A 19,162-nucleotide genomic window follows, 5' to 3' on the forward strand; every position below is an offset into this window, starting at 1 on the left:
TCAATTTTTGAATTAGGAGTCATTTTAACCAAATTTAATGTGAAACCAATCTTCATATTCACGTCTTAAAAGCACAAAATCAATGTGACTAGTACCAAAAAATATTCCAAGATGGGTCCGAGCCACATTTCACAAAGGGGCACCACTATCAAAAATGTGAGATTTTCACTATTTTGGTTCAAATGACTGTTAGTGCATGAAAATTACTTTTTCCCTCAAGGCGTCCCATAGAAAAGTGATGCGCAACGGTCTTGGCTTTGTCCCCATGAAATTTCACAATTTTTGGAGATGTGTAGGGAGAGCTTTCAGAACACTAACAAGTATAAGAGTAAGAAAAAAAACTTATTCAAATTTACCATGAAAAGAAGAATATCTTCACTTTTTGAATTAGGGCCATTTTAACCAAATTTAATGCGAAACCAATCTTCATATTCACGTCTTAGTAGCAGGATTTCAACGTGACTAGTGACAAAAAATATTTCGAGATGGGTCCGGGCCACATTTCACAAAGGGGTACGACTATCAGAAATGTGAGATTTTTACTATTTCGGTTAAAATGATTGTTAGTCCATGAAAACTACTTTTTTTTTCTCTCAATGCGTCTATTAGAAAAGTGATGCACAACGGTCTTGGCTTTGTCCCCGTGAAATTTCACGATTTTTGAAGACGTGTAGGGTGAGATTTTAACAAAACACTAACGAGTGTAAGAGTAAGGAAAAAACTTGTTAAAATATACCCTGAAAAGAAGAATATTTTAAAATTTTGAATTGGGGTCATTTTAACCAAATTTAACGTGAAACCAATCTTCATATTCACGTCTTAGAAGCACAAATTCAATGTGACTAGTGCCAAAAAATATTCCGAGATGGGTCCGAGCCACATTTCACAAAGGGGTACCACGATCAAAAATGTGAGATTTTCACTATTTCGGTTCAAATGACAATTAGTGCATGAAAACTACTTTTTTCCTCAAGGCGTCCCTATATTTTTCAAAATGGTACAAATATCACCCTGAACTGATTTTTTGTTAAAATAAAATTTAATAATAATCTGATCTAGAGATGTTATGAGAAAACTAGTTACATTTTATGTATATGCTCGTATTATGAAAAAAAAAAATTGTTGAAAATTAAGTTCGAAGTCTTATTTTTATTATTTTAAAAAATACAGTCCTTTTTTTTAAATGATATAAAGTCTATTTTATTTTTTAACAAAACAGAAAATGTGATCACTAATTTTCACAAAACACAAGATTTAAAATAATATTTATTCTCTAATAAAAATTGAGGTATCACTTCAAAGAAAAAAAAAAAAGTCTAGACTTGAGTCCACAGTGACCGTACACGTGTAATATCATAATTCAAGATGAGACCTAACACTTAAAACCCTTCAAAATTTCTCAGCCTCACTCTCTCTCTCTGCTCCTGACTCGACTCGCCGTCCGGTGGTTCTTCTCAGCTCAGCTCAGCTCAGCTCTGGCACTGCACCATCTCCATCTCCATCTACCAAGGTAATATATCTTCAGTTCTCTCTCTCTCTCTCTCTCTCTCTCTACATATCTTTTATTATTTACAATTCCATTTTTGTATTTGTTCAGTTTGAGAACAGTTACATTATATCATGCTCTAATGGTGTTTGACAAAATGCCAATATGGTTTTTGTTTAGTATTTTTGCTTAGTTTTTTGCCACATTCACTTTGCAGCTTCAACCCCATTTCAAGCTTTACGGATAATGATACTAAAAATCAAATCTTGAGAGAAAGATGCCTGCTTTAATATCACCACGCTTTCTGTTTTTTGGAGGCTCACTTCGTTTTCAAAAGCTCACCCATTTTTCTAGGAAGACTTGGTTTCATAGCAGTGTAGACAAGGGACCTCTCACTCTTGCTAGCTTTGATATTAAGAGTAAGATTGAAACCACAGAACCAAGGGAAACAACTAAATTGAAAGTTCCCAAAGGTAAGAAGATTATAAGAAGTAATGTGATTAAGCCAAAGAAGGTTGAAAATGAGGCAGCACCATTTGCAGCTCAGTCATTTTCTGAGCTTGGATTGCCTTCTACTTTGATAGAGAGGTTAGAGACTGAGGGCTTTACAACTCCTACTGATGTTCAATCTTCAGCAATTCCTGTTATTCTCAATGGTCAAGATGTTGTTATTCAATCTTACACAGGTTCAGGGAAGACTCTTGCTTATTTGCTTCCGATTCTCACTAATGTCGGTCCACTAAAGAAGGATTGTTCTTCTGGTGGATCATATAGAGAATCTGGTGGGAAGAGAGCTGAGATTGAAGCTCTCATTGTGGCTCCTTCTAGGGAGTTGGGTATGCAAATTGTTAGGGAGGTTGAGAAATTATTAGGTCCGAATGATAAAAGAGCGGTTCAGCAGCTTGTTGGGGGTGCAAATCGCTCTAGGCAGGAAGAAGCTCTTAAGAAAAATAAACCTGTTATTGTCGTTGGGACGCCTGGTCGGATTGCTGAGATTAGTGCTGCTGGGAAACTTCACACTCATGATTGTCGTTACTTGGTATTAGATGAAGTTGATGAACTTCTTTCGTTCAACTTTCGTGAGCATATGCATAGGATATTGGAACATGTAGGTAGAAAATCGAGTGCAGACCCTAGGAACCCGGTTGCCAAGAGAGTTGAGAGGCAGACCATTTTGGTTTCAGCAACAGTTCCATTTGCGGTTACAAGAGCAGCCAGGAGTTGGGGGAATGATCCACTTCTTGTCCAAGCCAAAAAAGTAGTACCACTTGAATCAATCCCACAATCTGGGCCGGTCTTGTCTAAGAAGACCGATACAAGTTCACCCTCAAATCCTCAGACACAGCCAACAGTGGAGCTACCTCCCTCTTTGAAACACTACCATTGTGTCACAAGAGTACAACACAAGGTTGATACATTGAGAAGATGTGTTCATGCCCTTGATGCCAAGTCTGTCATAGCCTTCATGAACCACACAAGGCAGCTAAAAGATGCAGTCTTTAAGCTCGAGGCTCGTGGAATGGTGGCTGCAGAGCTACACGGCGATCTGGGCAAGCTTGCTCGGTCAACCACTTTAAAGAAATTCAAGAAAGGGGAGATTAGAATCCTTGTAACTAATGAACTCTCAGCTAGAGGTTTGGATGTGGCAGAATGTGATCTTGTTGTTAATCTAGACTTACCTACAGACACAATTCACTACGCTCACCGAGCTGGTCGTACTGGGCGGTTAGGTAGACCAGGCACAGTTGTGTCGCTGTGTGAGGAACGAGAAGTTTTCGTTGTGAAGAAGATGCAAAAGCAGCTAGGTGTTCCTATTCCTGCTTGTGAGTTTGTAGAAAGTAAGCTTGTTGTGACTGAAGAAGAGAAGATTCCACAGCAGTTAGAATGATATAGAAAAAGAAAGATTAGTTTTTTTACATGGTATTAAAATTTTTGAAGTATCAAGAACTGTTTGTGTTTATTTTTGTACATTTATTTCATCCTTATTTTCAAATGCAGAAACTAGTGTCAAAGATATATGTACATTGATAAGAAAGGTTTGTGTTTCATATATATGTATGAAAGAAGAAGGTTGAGGAAAAATCCTTAGTCATAAAACATGAAGTTAGATTTATTTATTTAAGGGTAAATTTTTATTTAGTCATAATCAACTTGAAGTTAGTTTCTGAACATATGCAAAAAAAAAAATAAAAATTATTATTATTTTTGCTACAACACTTTCAGTTATGTTATTATTAAGTTTTTAATTTGACAAAAATTAAGTTAAGGATCTATTATCTACTATTTTGAGAAATATAGTGTTTCAATTGTCATTTAATAAAATAGGGAGTTAAATATGTAATTTTTGGAAAATATAAAATTTAAAATGGTACTTATCTTTTATTAAATGTCAAACTCATGAAAGCACTAAATTGAATGGGGTCCATGAATGCTATAAATATATTAATATATATAAAATATTTTTTTTCGTAAGAATATACGTATAATTGTTTTTTTTTTTTTATCGAAGCATTTATATATACCTCTTATATTGTATAATTTGGAATTCGTTTTAAAACTCCCCACACATACTCTCTTAAACTTTTTATGGCCGAGTTAATTTGAAGTAATTTATATAATTGGTTAGTGTACTGATTATTTAAATGCTAATTAGTAATTTTTACCTCGAACTTTGACATGTATCAAATTATATTTTTTGAATTTTTTTGGCCGTTAAAAATTTCCCCTGAACTATTGAGATTGTTAGATTTAAGGACTTTTGTCGAATTTTAGTAAAAAAAATTTTAACATGGATGAAAGTTCAAGAGGCATGATTTAGTACATATCAAAATTTGAGGGGCATGATTTAGTAGATATCAAAGTCTAGGGAGCATGATTTAGTACATAAATAATCACTGAAACAGTAAAATTGAATGAAATTAAACAAAAGTCTTTAAATCTAACAATCTCAATAGTTAACAGCCAAAAAAATTCAGGGGCATGATTTGGTACATGTCAAAATTCAGAAAAATTACTAATTAGCCTTATTTAAATTCAAGCATCATATTAATAGTAGGTATCTTATTTTAAATCCAAATATCAATATTTCAAAATTATAATTCTCTCTTAAAAATATAACTTTTAATCTTCAATTTAACTATACGAGCTTATTATATGTTAAAAACTTCAAATTACTGAAGAAAGGCCAAAACTTTATAACTATTATTTAATGAGCAATTTGCGGCGAAACCCCCTTATGTTTTAATTTTTATACACTTAACCTCCTTATTTTTTTTTTTTGGTGGCAAAACCCCCTTATGTTTTAATTTTTATACACTTAACCCCCTTATCTTTTTTTTTGGTGGCAAAACCCCCTTATGTTTTAATTTTTATACACTTAACCCCCTTATCTTTTTTTTTGGTGGCAAAACCCCCTTATGTTTTAATTTTTATACACTTAACCCCCTTATCTTTTATTTTTGGTGGCAAAACCCCCTTATGTTTTAATTTTTATACACTTAACCCCTCTATCTTTTGTTTTGGTGGCAAAACCCTTCAATTTACTTTTCTTTGCAAATTTAAAATTTTAGTTAAATATTACCGTTAAATACTAACCGGATTACTACTGTATCGACTTCGAGGTTTTACCGTTACATATACAAAGGTGTATACAGTGGTCATCCAGTTGATATTTAACGGTAATATTTAACTGGCGTGTCAAATTTGTAAAGAAAAATAAACATAAGGGGGTTTTGCCACCAAAAAAAAGATAAGGGGGTTAAGTGTATAAAAATTAAAACATAAAGGGGTTTTGCCACAAAAAAAAAAGATAAGGGGGTTAAGTGTATAAAAATTAAAACATAAGGGGGTTTTGCCACCAAAAATAAAGATAAGGGGGTTAAGTGTATAAAAATCAAAACATAAGGGGGTTTCGCCGCAAATTGCTCTTATTTAATAGTTAATAGTAATTTTTATAATATTAATATCACTTTTTTACGTAAATAAATTTTAATGGGCTCGTTTGGTACGACGTATTGTATTGTGTTAGATTAAGTTGTATTGTATTATATTAGTATTATTTAATACAATACAATATTTGGTACTGACTTGTATTAATAAATTGTGTAAAATTATAATACATTTTCAATACAATCGATCCTAATACCAACTACGAGTCCAGGTCTAGGTCTGGGTTCGGGTCCCAGGTCTGAGTCTCAGATCCGGGTTCGGGTCGGGGTCTCGGGTTCGGGTTCGGGTTTGGGGCCCGAGTTCGGGTTCTGAGTCCCGAGACCGGGGTTCAAGTCCAGGTCTGGGTCTGGGTCTGGGGTCTGGGTCTGGGTTCGAGTTCGGGTCCCGAATTTGAGTCTGAGTTCGGGTCGAAGATTGGTGTTGATCCCAAATCTTTTGTAAATATTATAATACAAGCTAATACAGACTATTTATTATGTATTAAATAATACAACATACATTGTATTTGGTCGTAATAATTAATACAATACATTGTATTATCCAAACATAGTGTTATTTATTATTTAATACAATACGATCATTATACAGCGTACCAAATGAGCCCTATAATTATTAAATAGTGATTAAAATAATAAAAAAAATCACACTACCCATTACTTTCCTATGTATATAAATAGATTATTTTAGTAGTATCTAACACTTTTTATAGATAACGCCTTATAATTGGTTAGTGATATTTTTTAAAAACTATTTTTTAAAATTATACAAGACTCGCTATTTCATTACACCAATATTAATACGAAACTGAGAAGAATGATTGATACCAATAATTTTTTAGCACTTCTCGTATAAATATCATGTGGCCCCACAAAAGTGTTTTACATGAGACATTATCCTATCCACACAATCTGGTTGTCCCATAATCTCTTCCCAAACTCAAACTCACAGAGATGATAATGAAGATCAGATTCCATTCCACTAACCATAATTTTCACTCACTTTACTCCTCTCCACAACAACATGCTTCATTGGAAAATAATGAAAGCTTAGCAACAATGGTGTTGATAACATCATCATCATCATGACATCAGTCCTTAACCAAACCCATCTTTTATTTCCCACCAAAGAAACCCCACAATTCAATTTCAATTCCAAGCTCCAAGAATGCATCTCACTGCTTAAAAAATGCAGAACCATCAAAGAACTCAACCAAATTCATGCCCAAATTATAAAGTTTGGATTTTTATGTGACCCCTTTTGTGCAGGAAATCTTGTGGCTACTACTGCTCTTTCTGATTGGGGAAGCATGGATTATGCTTGCAAGATTTTCAGGTGTATTGATGATGATATCCCAGAAGCTTTCTTGTTCAACACCATGATCAGAGGACATGTCAAGGATATGAATTGGGGTAAAGCTTTGTTAATTTACTATGAAATGTTGGAGAGTGGTGTTGAGCCTGATAATTTTACTTACCCACCTTTGCTTAAGGCTTGTGCTAAGTTATCTGCAATTAAAGAAGGTATAATGATTCATGGGCATTGCTTTAAACTTGGATTACAAGGTGATTTGTTTGTGCAAAATAGTTTAATCAATATGTATGGAAAATGTGGGGAAATTGAACTTAGCTGTGATGTGTTTGATCAAATGCTTGAAAGAAGTGTTGCTTCATGGAGTGCTGTTATTTCTGTTCATGCTAGTTTAGGTAAATGGTGGGAGTGTCTTAAGCTTTTTGGGGATATGATGATGAGTGATGAGGAAAGAAGGTTTAGAGCCGAGGAGAGTGTGTTAGTTAGTGTTCTTTCTGCTTGTACTCATTTGGGTGCTCTTGATTTGGGTAGGTGTACTCATGGATACTTGTTGAGGAATATTAGTGGAAATAATGTGATTGTAGAGACTTCTTTAATGGATATGTATGTGAAATGTGGTTGTTTGGAGAAAGCTTTGTGTTTGTTTAACCAGATGGGGAAGAGCAAGAAGAATCAGTTGTCCTACTCGGTGATGATTTCGGGGCTTGCTATGCATGGACATGGTAGGAAAGCTTTAGAGGTTTTCTCTGAAATGCTTGAAGAAGGTTTGAGACCCGACGAGATTGTGTATATGAGTGTTCTGAGTGCTTGTAGTGATGCTGGCTTGGTTGATGAGGGTCTAAAATGGTTTAAGAAGATGAAAACCGAGCATGGGATCGAGCCAACAGTTCATCATTATGGTTGTATTGTAGATCTTTTCGGAAGAGCAGGGATGTTGAATGAAGCATTCGAGTTCATTAACAGCATGCCCATAAACCCGAATGACATTATATGGAGAAGCCTTCTTAGTGCTTGTAGAGTTCATAATAACTTGGAAATAGGCGAAATTGCAGCAGAAAATCTAGTGAAGATGAATTCTCAGAACCCTGGTGATTATGTGGTGCTTTCAAACATGTATGCGAAATCTCAGAAGTGGGATAATGTTGCTAGGATCCGAACCGAAATGGCTTCAAAAGGATTGACACCAAATCTTGGGTTCAGCATGGTTGAAGTGAAGAAAAAGGTTTTCAAGTTTGTATCACAAGACATGTCATATCCTCAATGTGATGGTGTTCATGAGATGATTCACCAAATGGAATGGCAACTTAGATTTGAAGGGTATAAACCAGACACATCTCTTGTTTTGCTTGATGTAGAAGAAGAAGAGAAGATAGAGAGATTAAAGTATCATAGTCAGAAGTTAGCAATTGCTTTTGCTCTTATACATTCTTCTAGAGGAAGTCCTATAAGAATAGTTAGAAATCTAAGAATGTGCAGTGATTGTCACACTTATACTAAACTTATTTCAGTTATCTATGAACGAGAAATTACTGTTAGAGATAGAAATCAGTTCCACCATTTTAAAGATGGAGTATGTTCTTGTAGAGATTACTGGTAAAATCAATGATTTTTCTCCTTCTTTCCCCTTCTTTATGTATATTCAATTCATTCCCTTTTTCTGATATCTGTACTTTTTTTCATTGAAGCGTCTTAGATATACATTTTTGAGTGACACAAGTTGGAATTCGATCCCAAAACCCTCCACACACCCACGCACCTCTCACCAACCCCTTTTGGCCACTTGAGCTACCTCGAAGTGGTTTCTGATATATGTACTCAATTAATGATGTCTTCTGCAAATATCTAAGCTTTGCCAAGTGAAGAGAAGACAATCTTTCATAGAATAATTTTAGGTTGTTTTAGCTTGAAGATTTTAGTTAAGGCTATGTGATAGCTCCAAATGACATGTTATATTGTGTGAAGAAATTTGGGCCGGCCTTAGGCACATGTGTTAGGCTCGTGCCTAGGGTTACACATACACTTTTCAGGCATCCAAAATAGAAAATAAAAAGTATCGTTAGGCTCAGTGGCGGACCCAGAATTTAATTGGAAGGTAGGCGTAAATTTTTTTCATATATAAAAATATTTCAAAAAACAAGTAAATATAAAGAAAAACACAATTCAATATTTCAATTCCCAACTAAAAAGATATTAAATATCAAGCACTAAAAATCTTCTAATAGAAAAAAAAAATGCAATCTAAAACGATGTTCAAAATATATAACATACTCAATATCTTAAAATTTTAGCAAATATATCAATTTTTGAGCTCATATTTTTAGAGTTGTTCTCGATGAGTTTTCATGTTTTGAAAACGATGAATAATAAACTCGTTGTCAATAGCATTGAATACATCCTTTTTGAGATATACTGTCAAACTATTATTCAACTATTGATCTCCCATTTTGTTGCGCATTTGTTGTGGGCAATTAAAATAATTAAAAGATTTTTTTTTAGTTAAGAAGTAAAAAAATATTTTTTGTTCAGCATGGGCTTAAGCTTACACTGGTCCTTTATTGGTCTGCCAGTGGTTAGGCTATTATTTAAATAAAATTAAGTATATTGTAAACAATAATAGTCATAGCTTAATTGGTTAAATGTATGACACATTACAGTATGGGTTTGATCTTATTATGATACTCTTTTTAAATATTTTTTATATATATTTTTAAAAGTGATGACCGCTTTAAGTTCATATATTCTCAAAAAGTCTTGTTAACACTTTTAGTTAGTACTCTTTTAAAGCAACATAACTTCCTTTATATATTTATAGTGTAGATTTTGATTGGCCTATTTAAGTGGACATCTGTTAGGTTAATAGTTGAGTTGATCGAATGATTGGTAACTATTGAAAGCTAAAGTATATTAAACTAAGCTTAGAGTTAGATAAAGCCTAGAATTAGATTTTTATTTATTAGTTTACCAAAAAAAATGAAAATCTATTGTTTACATATTATAAAATAGGGAATGTATTTTAAGAAAGAAAGAAATGCATTTCGTTCTGACTATTAACATTTGTTTTATGTACTTTGATTAAGGTTGAATGTTAGCTCAATTTGATGTATTTTGGCTTCGAATAATTAATAAGGGTTAGATCAATTCAATCATAATCCAACGATCATAGAGATAGAAAAAATGTATATTCTTAGAGAAAATTGTACTCCCATTTAATATATATATATAATTCTTACTGATGTTCCACGAATTAGTCTTTATTATTTAGAAAAACATTAAAGATCACTTTAAGGTGTCAAGCACTATAAAAGGTAGCATATCGTTATTAATGTAATTCAATATTTAATCTTATACATTTTGATTTAATAAATAATATAAAAACCTGTTAATCGCTTCTTATGCGCTACATCGTTGTAGTGTTGAGCATCATAAAGTGTCTAATAAAAATGCTCATATATTTAGGGTTAAAAATGTATAGGCTCAATCACTCATTAAAGTCCAAAGGAAAATAAATGAGAGATGAATTATAAATGGGAGACTTCACTTGTTTTCAACAACAGAAACTATTTCCTTTTAATATTGGCATAAAATAAGCACAAATTGACCATTGAGATAAAATTTCATAGATGTATGAGCACAAATTTGTATACAAATTGAAAATTTCTAGTTAACAAATACAACTGTTTTGTATTTTTTATTGTATGTTTTTTAACTGATTTTGGAATGTAATCAGTCTCTCTAATATATTATTAGAATATGCAGGGGCGGACTCAAAAATTTTATTCAACGAGGAAAAAAAAAATTAGAAAGGTGAGTAAAGGTAAAAATTAAAACATGTATTGTACATCTTTCTTAGCTTGCAAGTTATGTATTGTGCATTATTCTCATATTTTGCATTATATAATTGGAAAACTAATATTATAATAGCAAATTGTTATTTCATCTCTTTAACCAAAAATGTGGAAATGGAAAAGGGGACTTTAATATTTTCCAAAAATATTCCACTAGTTATTAAATCTTATAAATGAGATATGACAGTGTATTGTTTTAAATAAGATATACCTATTCATTTTTATTTTTGAGAAAAAGAGAAAACTATTTATTTTACGTATATATGTATATTTAATGTTTTAAGAGTGGGTAGCTAGATGAGAACCATATTCACACAATATTCTATTTAATATGGAATTAAATAGGTTTTAAATGATTAAATAAATCAACTACAAACTGCATAACTAAAGCCATCTAATTTTCAGAGTCACATCCTCATACACATATTAATTATTATTATTATTATTATTATTATTATTATTGAGAATAAATACTATCCCTTGATGTTTTACATTATATAAATACATTTTCAAATAACAATAATAAAGCCTCTAAAAACAAATAATAAATTCCAATGTAAATTCCCACATAATTTATAATTTAATGAAATCTACCTTTTCAATGTTTCAAGTAATGAAACCACCATGATCAAATTGTTGTTAATACTAAGCACTACATATATACATTCGATTTTAAAATTGAGCCAGAAAAAAAAAATTAGCCTTTAATTCGAAAAAAATATAGTATTTTTAAAATTAATAAAAAAATTATATGTATTTTTAAAAGAAATTTTTTTTTAGACCCTTGAGCTAAGTGAAACTTCGACGCTGGTTTAGTTCTCTTATATCTAGCGCCACGTATTAAATATCTTTCAATTTTTTTTTCTTATCCATATCTAATAATGTATAATGTTTTACTTTAATTAACATTTAACAGCTAACATTAGCCAAAATAAATTGCTTGTTTTTTCTATTTTCTTTTATAAACATATAAATCATTATTATTATCATCATAAAGCAAAAATTGTAAAAGTACATGCATGTGATGATATTTTACAACAAGACAAGTTTTTCCATTTGGATTATAAAGGTACAACACTTGATTATATTGCATGTGAAATGGGGTCTAAAACCAATCCTTCTCAATTCTCTCTCTCTTTTTGTATCTATCCATATAAGATATTGAATAGTAAAAGTTTTAACATATATAAATTGGTTGAAATTTGAATAATTATATATATTTTTTTCTAGAAAAAATGAGTAATCTAATCTAGAACACATAACATGTGATGCCTAAACCAATAACTCTAAAGCTAAGTCATAATCACCACCTAAATAATTGACTATTAACCACTTATTCTCAATAATTACTTTATAATCATTTATGGCCAAAAATTGACATATAGTTCAATAACAATATCAAAAGTTTAACTTGTTTGATGGTTTAAATTGAGAATGAAACCATATGGAAAGAATAGGTAATTAATGAGATAATAATAAAAATAATTATAATAATTAATAATTAGCTTTTTGTCATATCAATAAGACAAAGAGGAAGTTCCCATAACAAATGTCATAAATGTTTACTTTTGCCTCTTATTATGAAACTTCACTTTCCCACCACATGGCTTGTTCTTTTATTATGCTAATAATTATATATAATAATAAAACTCTTTTAATCATCATATTATGTGGAGCATTACTATTGGAGATCAAACATCACTATTACTCAATACTCACTATAAGAAATGTCACTTTTGCCAGCATATTTTTGTACTGACAAAAGTTGGTATTGCGCTGGTAAAATAGAATTTACCTATGATGTGTTGGCAAAAGGGGGTTGGCAAATTAATGTTGGTATTAGAACTTTTGCCAACATAAAATGAAAAGCGCTGGCAAAAAAGACTTTTCTCAGCGCGTAAATGTGCTGGTAAAAGTTAGATTTTAGCCACTGCAAATATACGCTGGTAAAACTTTGATCTCTTTGCCAGCGCAGTTTGCGAAATGCGTTAGCAAAAGTTACTTTTACCAGCGCAGTAGCGAACTGTGCTGGTAAAAGTGACATTTCTTGTAGTGACTTTATATAAGTAGTGTTTTATAATAAGTTAGTAATATTTTGTAGAAGTTATTTTCTTAAGTTATATGAGACATGATACTTAATTACACTAATAACAGTATGACATTGAAGAAAGTACTAAACACCAATGATACCTATTAGCATTTCTCTATTGTGTGAGTATTGAATAAAATTTGGTGCCAATTTCATTTTGAATAGGGTAAAGACTATTTTAGACCATGTATTTTGTAAAATTACCGATTAGACCCTCTATTTTGTTAAATGATAAAATAGATCATGTGTTTTTTAAAATAGTATACAAATAGGACTTTGAACTCAATTTTCGATAATTATATTTTTCAATATTTTTAACTTGACGACAATTCCTAACACTAATATATGTAAAAAAGAAAATCAGTTTTGTCATAACACATCTAGATCAAGTTATTATTAAGTTTTATTTTGACAGAAAAATCAATTTAGTGTCTTATTTGTACTATTTTGAAAAAGACAGTGCCTATTTTGTCATTTAAGAAAACAAAAAGTCTAATCAATAACTTTTACAAAATATACAAGATACAAAATATTATTTTTTGTTTAATAAAAAATAAAATATATTATATGTGTACTTTCTTTTTGGCTTCCAATAATTAACAACCGTCAAATTAACTTAAGGGATTATTTTAAAAATATATAAAAACAATAAAAAATTATAAAAATATAATTAGAATTTTAAATATTTTTATAATTTTTAAGATTTTATTTACAGAAAATAGGGTTTTTGATATTTTTATAATTTTTTATGTTATACTCTTATTATTTTATTGTTGTTTTGTTGTTATATTTGTGTATTATTTATATATTATTTAAATTTAAATATTATTTTTCTGTTATTTTTATTATTTTTCTTATTATTTTCATATCTTATTATTTTTATAAATATCATATATAAAAATATATAAAAAAAAAAAAAGTAAACGTGTAAAAATAATTAGTGTAAATAGAATACATTCCCTCACGCAAACAAATGTCAAAATCCACTCCCACAAAATATTTATTATTATTATTATAAAAATATATTATTTATTTCTCAACTCATAATAAAATTAATTTTAAGAACATAAAGTGTTCTTTGATAGGAAAGTTTGTATGGAGCTTATACTACAACTTCAACTGTAGATGAGATGACACAAATAATAATGTTTTGCTTTAGAACAACAAAACCCACATTATCTAATTCAATCAAATGCTTTGTTTTTTCTATTTATTTGACCATATATATAATAAGCTAGGCTAAGCTAATCATACTATATTATTAATTCAAAAGTCATTGCTTTTCTTTTATGAATAGTTGTTTTTGTAAGTTGGACACAGCTTATCATATTGATTATTAATATGGTGGTCACCATTTATATATATATATATATATATATATATATATATATATTGTTCATTGCTAGCTAATAAAAACAGCTCAAAATAAGTAGGACCATAGACATCTCTCTTTTATAACATTTCATTTTCTATATATGTTTTCTCAATATGAACATTTTTTACATTATTTTATAATACTTTCGTTAAGTCTTGAGCGCAATTTTCGATTACTCAACGCAGTGAATGAATTTATTTTGTTAGTAATTATGATAATTTTACTCATTTCACTTTTTTTAAGGGTTTAGGCTTGTTATTTTTCTTTTGATTACAATTTTTTCTTACTATAAGTGACGATTTTTTATTAAACTTGGAAGGATGTCACTTTTTGAAAGATGACATTAATTGGTTTCTTTTTTACAAGAAAGTAAATGTGACATATAATATGAATAAATGTGATGTTCCAATTTAATGGGGAGGAAATAATATATAATTAAGATGAAGTTTTATTGAGTTTATTTCCAAGATACAAATTGACAATTGGATGTCATAAATTGTGAGGTGATAAGCAAACATGAATGGTCCACTGATGAAGACTTGGAAAATTACAAGTCATATGGCACCTTTCGATTAAGTATTATTTTTTAGTTCAATGTCTACTCTCAAATGAATATAATAATATAAAAATATAAATGCTAAAATGTATTATTAGTGTCTAGTACCCTTTTCAGTGACGTCTTGTTATTGGAGTAATTAAATATAAAGTCTACTGTAATTTAAAAAATAACTTTTAAAGAATATCGCTAACTAATTATAAGACACTACCTATAAAAAGTGTTGGAGACTACTAATAATCAATAACAATACTCTCATATAAAAATGAGTTTGTGTGTGATTAAGAGTAAAAAGAACTTTTTAAAGAATCATTGATTGGTGACCCTACTCCAGCTTGGGATATCATATATGAATGAACATTGGAATAGTAAAGTAACTATGACAAACTAGAGGTCCCCCTCAATGGCACCCAATGCCCTTTTAATCCTTCTTTCTTTTTTGGGCTTCACATTCACATTCACAACACACCCTAGTTAAGATAAAATTAGAAAATAACTTTCTTCTTGTTTTGTTTACAACTACTTGCAAAAATGATCTTCTCGACACATTGCGAAATGTTAAAAAGTATTAGTAGTGTCTAGCAACATCTAGATTACATATCACTATTGATACGTATGAGGTTCCACATAATTTAAGGCACCACTAGTTACTTTGCACAATAACTTAATTTTGATAATTTTGTAACAAATTAACCTTCTCAACACCCTATTTGGAATGCTATTTTTGCAACAAAAAAAAATTATCAAAAGAAGGTCATTTTACATAGTGACTATGGTTGATTTTCACCAATTTTACTATTTTGGGTGATTGGATTTGGAGAATTAGTTAAGCACAGGCTCGACCCTAAGCACAGGCGAGCTAATACTTTCTGAAGTTTAAAATAAAAAATAAAAGGGTTCATTAAGCTTTTATTTAATTAAAATTAAGTATATTATAAACAATAAATATTCACAACTTAATTAGTTGAGATGTATGACAAATTACACAGTGGTATGAGTTCGAGCTGTCACTCTTATTATAACCAAAAAAAGCATTAGTAATACCCTTCATTAGAGGATTATTATGTGAATACATGTATGGTGACAATGCATAATAGTCATTAGCCCCAACACCCCCATGTTCCAACTTCCCAAACTTGTCTCTCATCTCATGTCCCCACTCTTCTACTTTCTATAAATATACCCTTTTCCCCTTAACTTCTCAACTACTCCTCATCCTAACTCTTCATCTCATCTCATCTCATCCCAAAAAAAAATGTGTTCAGCTAAACCAAAATCTCAGCAACTCACTATGCCTAAAATCAATGGCCGCCCTGTTCTTCAACCAACATGTAATCGAGTTATTTCGAGCTTGGAAAGACGATCACCATCGATCAAAAAGAGCTCAATAAAGTCTCCAACAACACCTCCTGTTTCTCCCAAGATGCCATCTCCAAGACCACCAGCTATCAAGAGAGGAAAAGATGTTAATGAAACTAGTGTTACACCACTTTTCATGACTAAATCTTCTATCAACAATAATGAAGTGATCAAGAAAAAGAAATCAAACAAGTTAAGTAGTGATCATGTTGTTGTTGTTCTTAATGTTCCTATTGAGAGTTGTTTGTTAGTTGAGGCACCAGGAAGTATTGCAGCTGCTAGGAGAGAACAAGTTGCAACTATGCAAGTACAAAGAAAAATGAGAATTTCCCATTATGGAAGAACAACATCTAAGTCTTCTTCTAAACCCGATTTTTCGGTTTCTGCTGGTGCTGGTGCTGGTGCTGGTGTTGTTGTTAATAGAGAACAAAAGAGATGCAGTTACATAACACCTAATTCAGGTATGTATACATAAGATAACACTTAAAAAAACATAATTGATAACACATTTTTAATGATGATTGATTTAATAACACAAAATTGTCTTTGCAGATCCTATTTATGTTGCTTACCATGATGAAGAATGGGGTGTTCCTGTCCATGATGACAAGTAAATAACCCTTTTTTCTCTATGAACAGAACATGTCACACTTTTCAAATTTTTTGTGTATTTATATATGTGTGTTTTTGTGTGTAGGTTGTTATTTGAGTTGTTGTTACTTACTGGAGCTCAAGTTGGATCAGATTGGACTTCAGTCTTGAAAAAAAGGCAAACATTTAGGTAAGTTTTTTATTTGATTTGAACACATAAGTAATCTATTTTCTTTTGTTGGGCTATCTAATAATGTTGGATTGTGTTTATGTAGGGATGCATTTTCAGGATTTGATGCAGAAATAGTTGCTAAATACAATGAAAAGAAAATCAAATCTATCAACACAGAATACAATATTGAGTTGAGTCTCATTAGAGGAGTTGTTGATAATGCTAATAGAATTCTTGAGGTACATTTCATTTAGTTACATATTTGAATATTGGGTAAATAGCGGGCATAAACTCACTAGTTTTTTAGTAACATGAGTACTTAATGTTACAAAATTATAATTTTTCTTCAGTTTCATCAGTACAGACTTTGTTATTGTTTTAAATAAAAAATATATAAGACCTAAACTTTAAATCATTGGGTCTGGACGGAAAGTACTGATGAAATTGGAAAAAATTATATTTTTACAAATATTAGATAAAAAATTATTGAGTGTACTTATTAAGTAGTATTAGTGATACAAAATTAAGTGTTTTTAAATTGACTTTTGTGTTGCAGATTAAGAAGGAAATGGGGTCATTGGATAAGTACTTATGGGGATTTGTGAATCACAAACCAATCTCAACACAATTCAAACTATGTCAAAAAATACCAGTGAAGACCTCAAAATCAGAAAGTATAAGCAAAGACATGGTGAGAAGGGGTTTTAGGTTAGTGGGGCCAACAGTGATTCATTCACTCATGGAAGCAGCTGGCATAACAAATAACCATTTAGTCACTTGCCCAAGACACCTTCAATGCATTGACTTGGCCTCTAAGACTTACTCTATGAAAGAAAGTAACTAGAAAGTAACCAAATGAGACTCTCTCAACTCAATATTGTATTATAGTATATGGTGAAAGAAAGGAAAAAAATCAAAGTTGGTTAATTTGCCAATTTGGGTTAGTTTAGTGTAATAATAGTATTAGTTTTTAGGAGAAATTATGTGATGATGGGATAAAGAGAAGAATTTTGGGGACAGATAGCATGTGAAGATGGCAGGAAATGGCTCTATCATGACATGTGGTGGTCACTGGTCACTGGTCACTGGTCACTACTCACTACTCACTACTCACTACACATCATCAGAAGAAATGAATCAAAAGAGAGTGTGGACAATGCATAAGAGTGGTCAATTTTTTTCAGAAGGGCACCAAAGTTGTGTTCTTTTCATGCCAAGTCACCACCAACAAAAATATCATCATTAATCAATGTTTAAACTAAGTTTGTCATTGTTGCTAATCTTTTAACATGTTGGCTTTAATTAATTAATTTGTGGTATTATTGTATAAAATTAGCTTTTGGTATAATAAGTTTAGTTTGAGCTCTTGTAGTAAAATTAAAAAAAAAAAATGAGGAAAGTTTGTTTCAATATTATATTTATACGAGTTTGTAACCGGCGTGATTCTAATTATTTTTTTTAGTAGCACTAAGTACTTAAAGTTATTATAAAATTGTAATTTTTTTGTTCGTATTCTTTGTTATTATCTTAAATTTATAACTAATTTATATTACATATTTATAACTAATTTAAACCTTACAAATTACATGTGTTATGTAAAAGAAGTCTGTACTAATAAAACTAGATTAAAACAGAATTTTACTAATATTAAGTACTTATATCGTTAAACTGATTATTGAGTTTGTATCGGTTACAAACTCAAAGGTTTAGGTACTTATGCCGTAAATATCCCCTGTTATGAATGATGTGATGTTCTTCTTATAAATACATTAATTTTACTCGTACGACAAGTCGTTTAGCTTTCTTATTAGCTAGTAATAGAGAATCTTTACTTTAGGCATGTGCAGCAGAGGTCACAGAGAGTTTTTACTTTTTGTTATCTTTATAAAGTTTGAAACTTTAGTGTTTTATTGAAATTTCTTTAGTGAAACTTTATTTATTTATTTATGGGCATATCAAAAAAGAAAGAAATATAGTGCATGAATGTGAGAAGAAGGAATATCTTAAGCAATTTCTGAGGCTTATCATATATTATATGGTCCAATTTGGGACCATAGTTACCAGAAAGTAACCTTTTTTCATTTCTAGAAAGTAAACTATGGATAACTGATATGGTCACCAAGTTACAAAGAAAATAACTTTATTTTCTGAAGGTTGAGATAGAAAAAGACACCAAAAATTTCGGAGGGAATGCATGTTTGTATATCGAATTTTATCATCGAATTTCTTCTTCAGCTCTGTATGTATTTCGAAGTATTAATATTGCAGAGCAACTATGCAGAATAAATCACATGTCTGACAATTTGAGCTAATTCGGGTTACGAATTATTTTCATTTCCTTATCTTTAAATTCTTACCAATGAGTCCAATTTGGCTTGATTGAGGAGTGAGTTTAGTATTTTATTGGGGAGAAAAGAATAAACAACCGACCAA

General features: G+C 30.7%; 3 protein-coding genes across 3 annotated transcripts; all 3 read left to right on the forward strand.

Annotated features, from left to right (window-relative positions):
* Positions 1–1,350: 1,350 nt before the first annotated feature.
* Positions 1,351–3,568, forward strand: LOC115697827 (DEAD-box ATP-dependent RNA helicase 47, mitochondrial). Its single transcript, XM_030624964.2, has 2 exons — positions 1,351–1,510; positions 1,704–3,568. Exon 2 carries the CDS (start codon positions 1,764–1,766, stop codon positions 3,372–3,374), a length of 1,611 nt encoding a protein of 536 aa, XP_030480824.2. The 5' UTR covers positions 1,351–1,510; positions 1,704–1,763; the 3' UTR covers positions 3,375–3,568.
* Positions 3,569–6,319: 2,751 nt separating this feature from the next.
* On the forward strand, positions 6,320–9,395 carry LOC115697841 (pentatricopeptide repeat-containing protein At1g31920). The gene is made up of 3 exons (XM_061119097.1): positions 6,320–8,335; positions 8,428–8,792; positions 9,310–9,395. Exons 1-2 carry the CDS (start codon positions 6,516–6,518, stop codon positions 8,447–8,449), a joined length of 1,842 nt encoding a protein of 613 aa, XP_060975080.1. The 5' UTR covers positions 6,320–6,515; the 3' UTR covers positions 8,450–8,792; positions 9,310–9,395.
* Positions 9,396–15,690: 6,295 nt separating this feature from the next.
* LOC115697724 (uncharacterized) lies at positions 15,691–18,144 on the forward strand. Its single transcript, XM_030624833.2, has 5 exons — positions 15,691–16,427; positions 16,519–16,576; positions 16,664–16,747; positions 16,833–16,968; positions 17,286–18,144. Exons 1-5 carry the CDS (start codon positions 15,863–15,865, stop codon positions 17,571–17,573), a joined length of 1,131 nt encoding a protein of 376 aa, XP_030480693.2. The 5' UTR covers positions 15,691–15,862; the 3' UTR covers positions 17,574–18,144.
* The last annotated feature ends 1,018 nt before the right edge of the window (positions 18,145–19,162 follow it).

Source organism: Cannabis sativa, chromosome 7 (assembly GCF_029168945.1).
Source record: "Cannabis sativa cultivar Pink pepper isolate KNU-18-1 chromosome 7, ASM2916894v1, whole genome shotgun sequence".
NCBI classification, from domain to species: Eukaryota; Viridiplantae; Streptophyta; class Magnoliopsida; order Rosales; family Cannabaceae; genus Cannabis; species Cannabis sativa.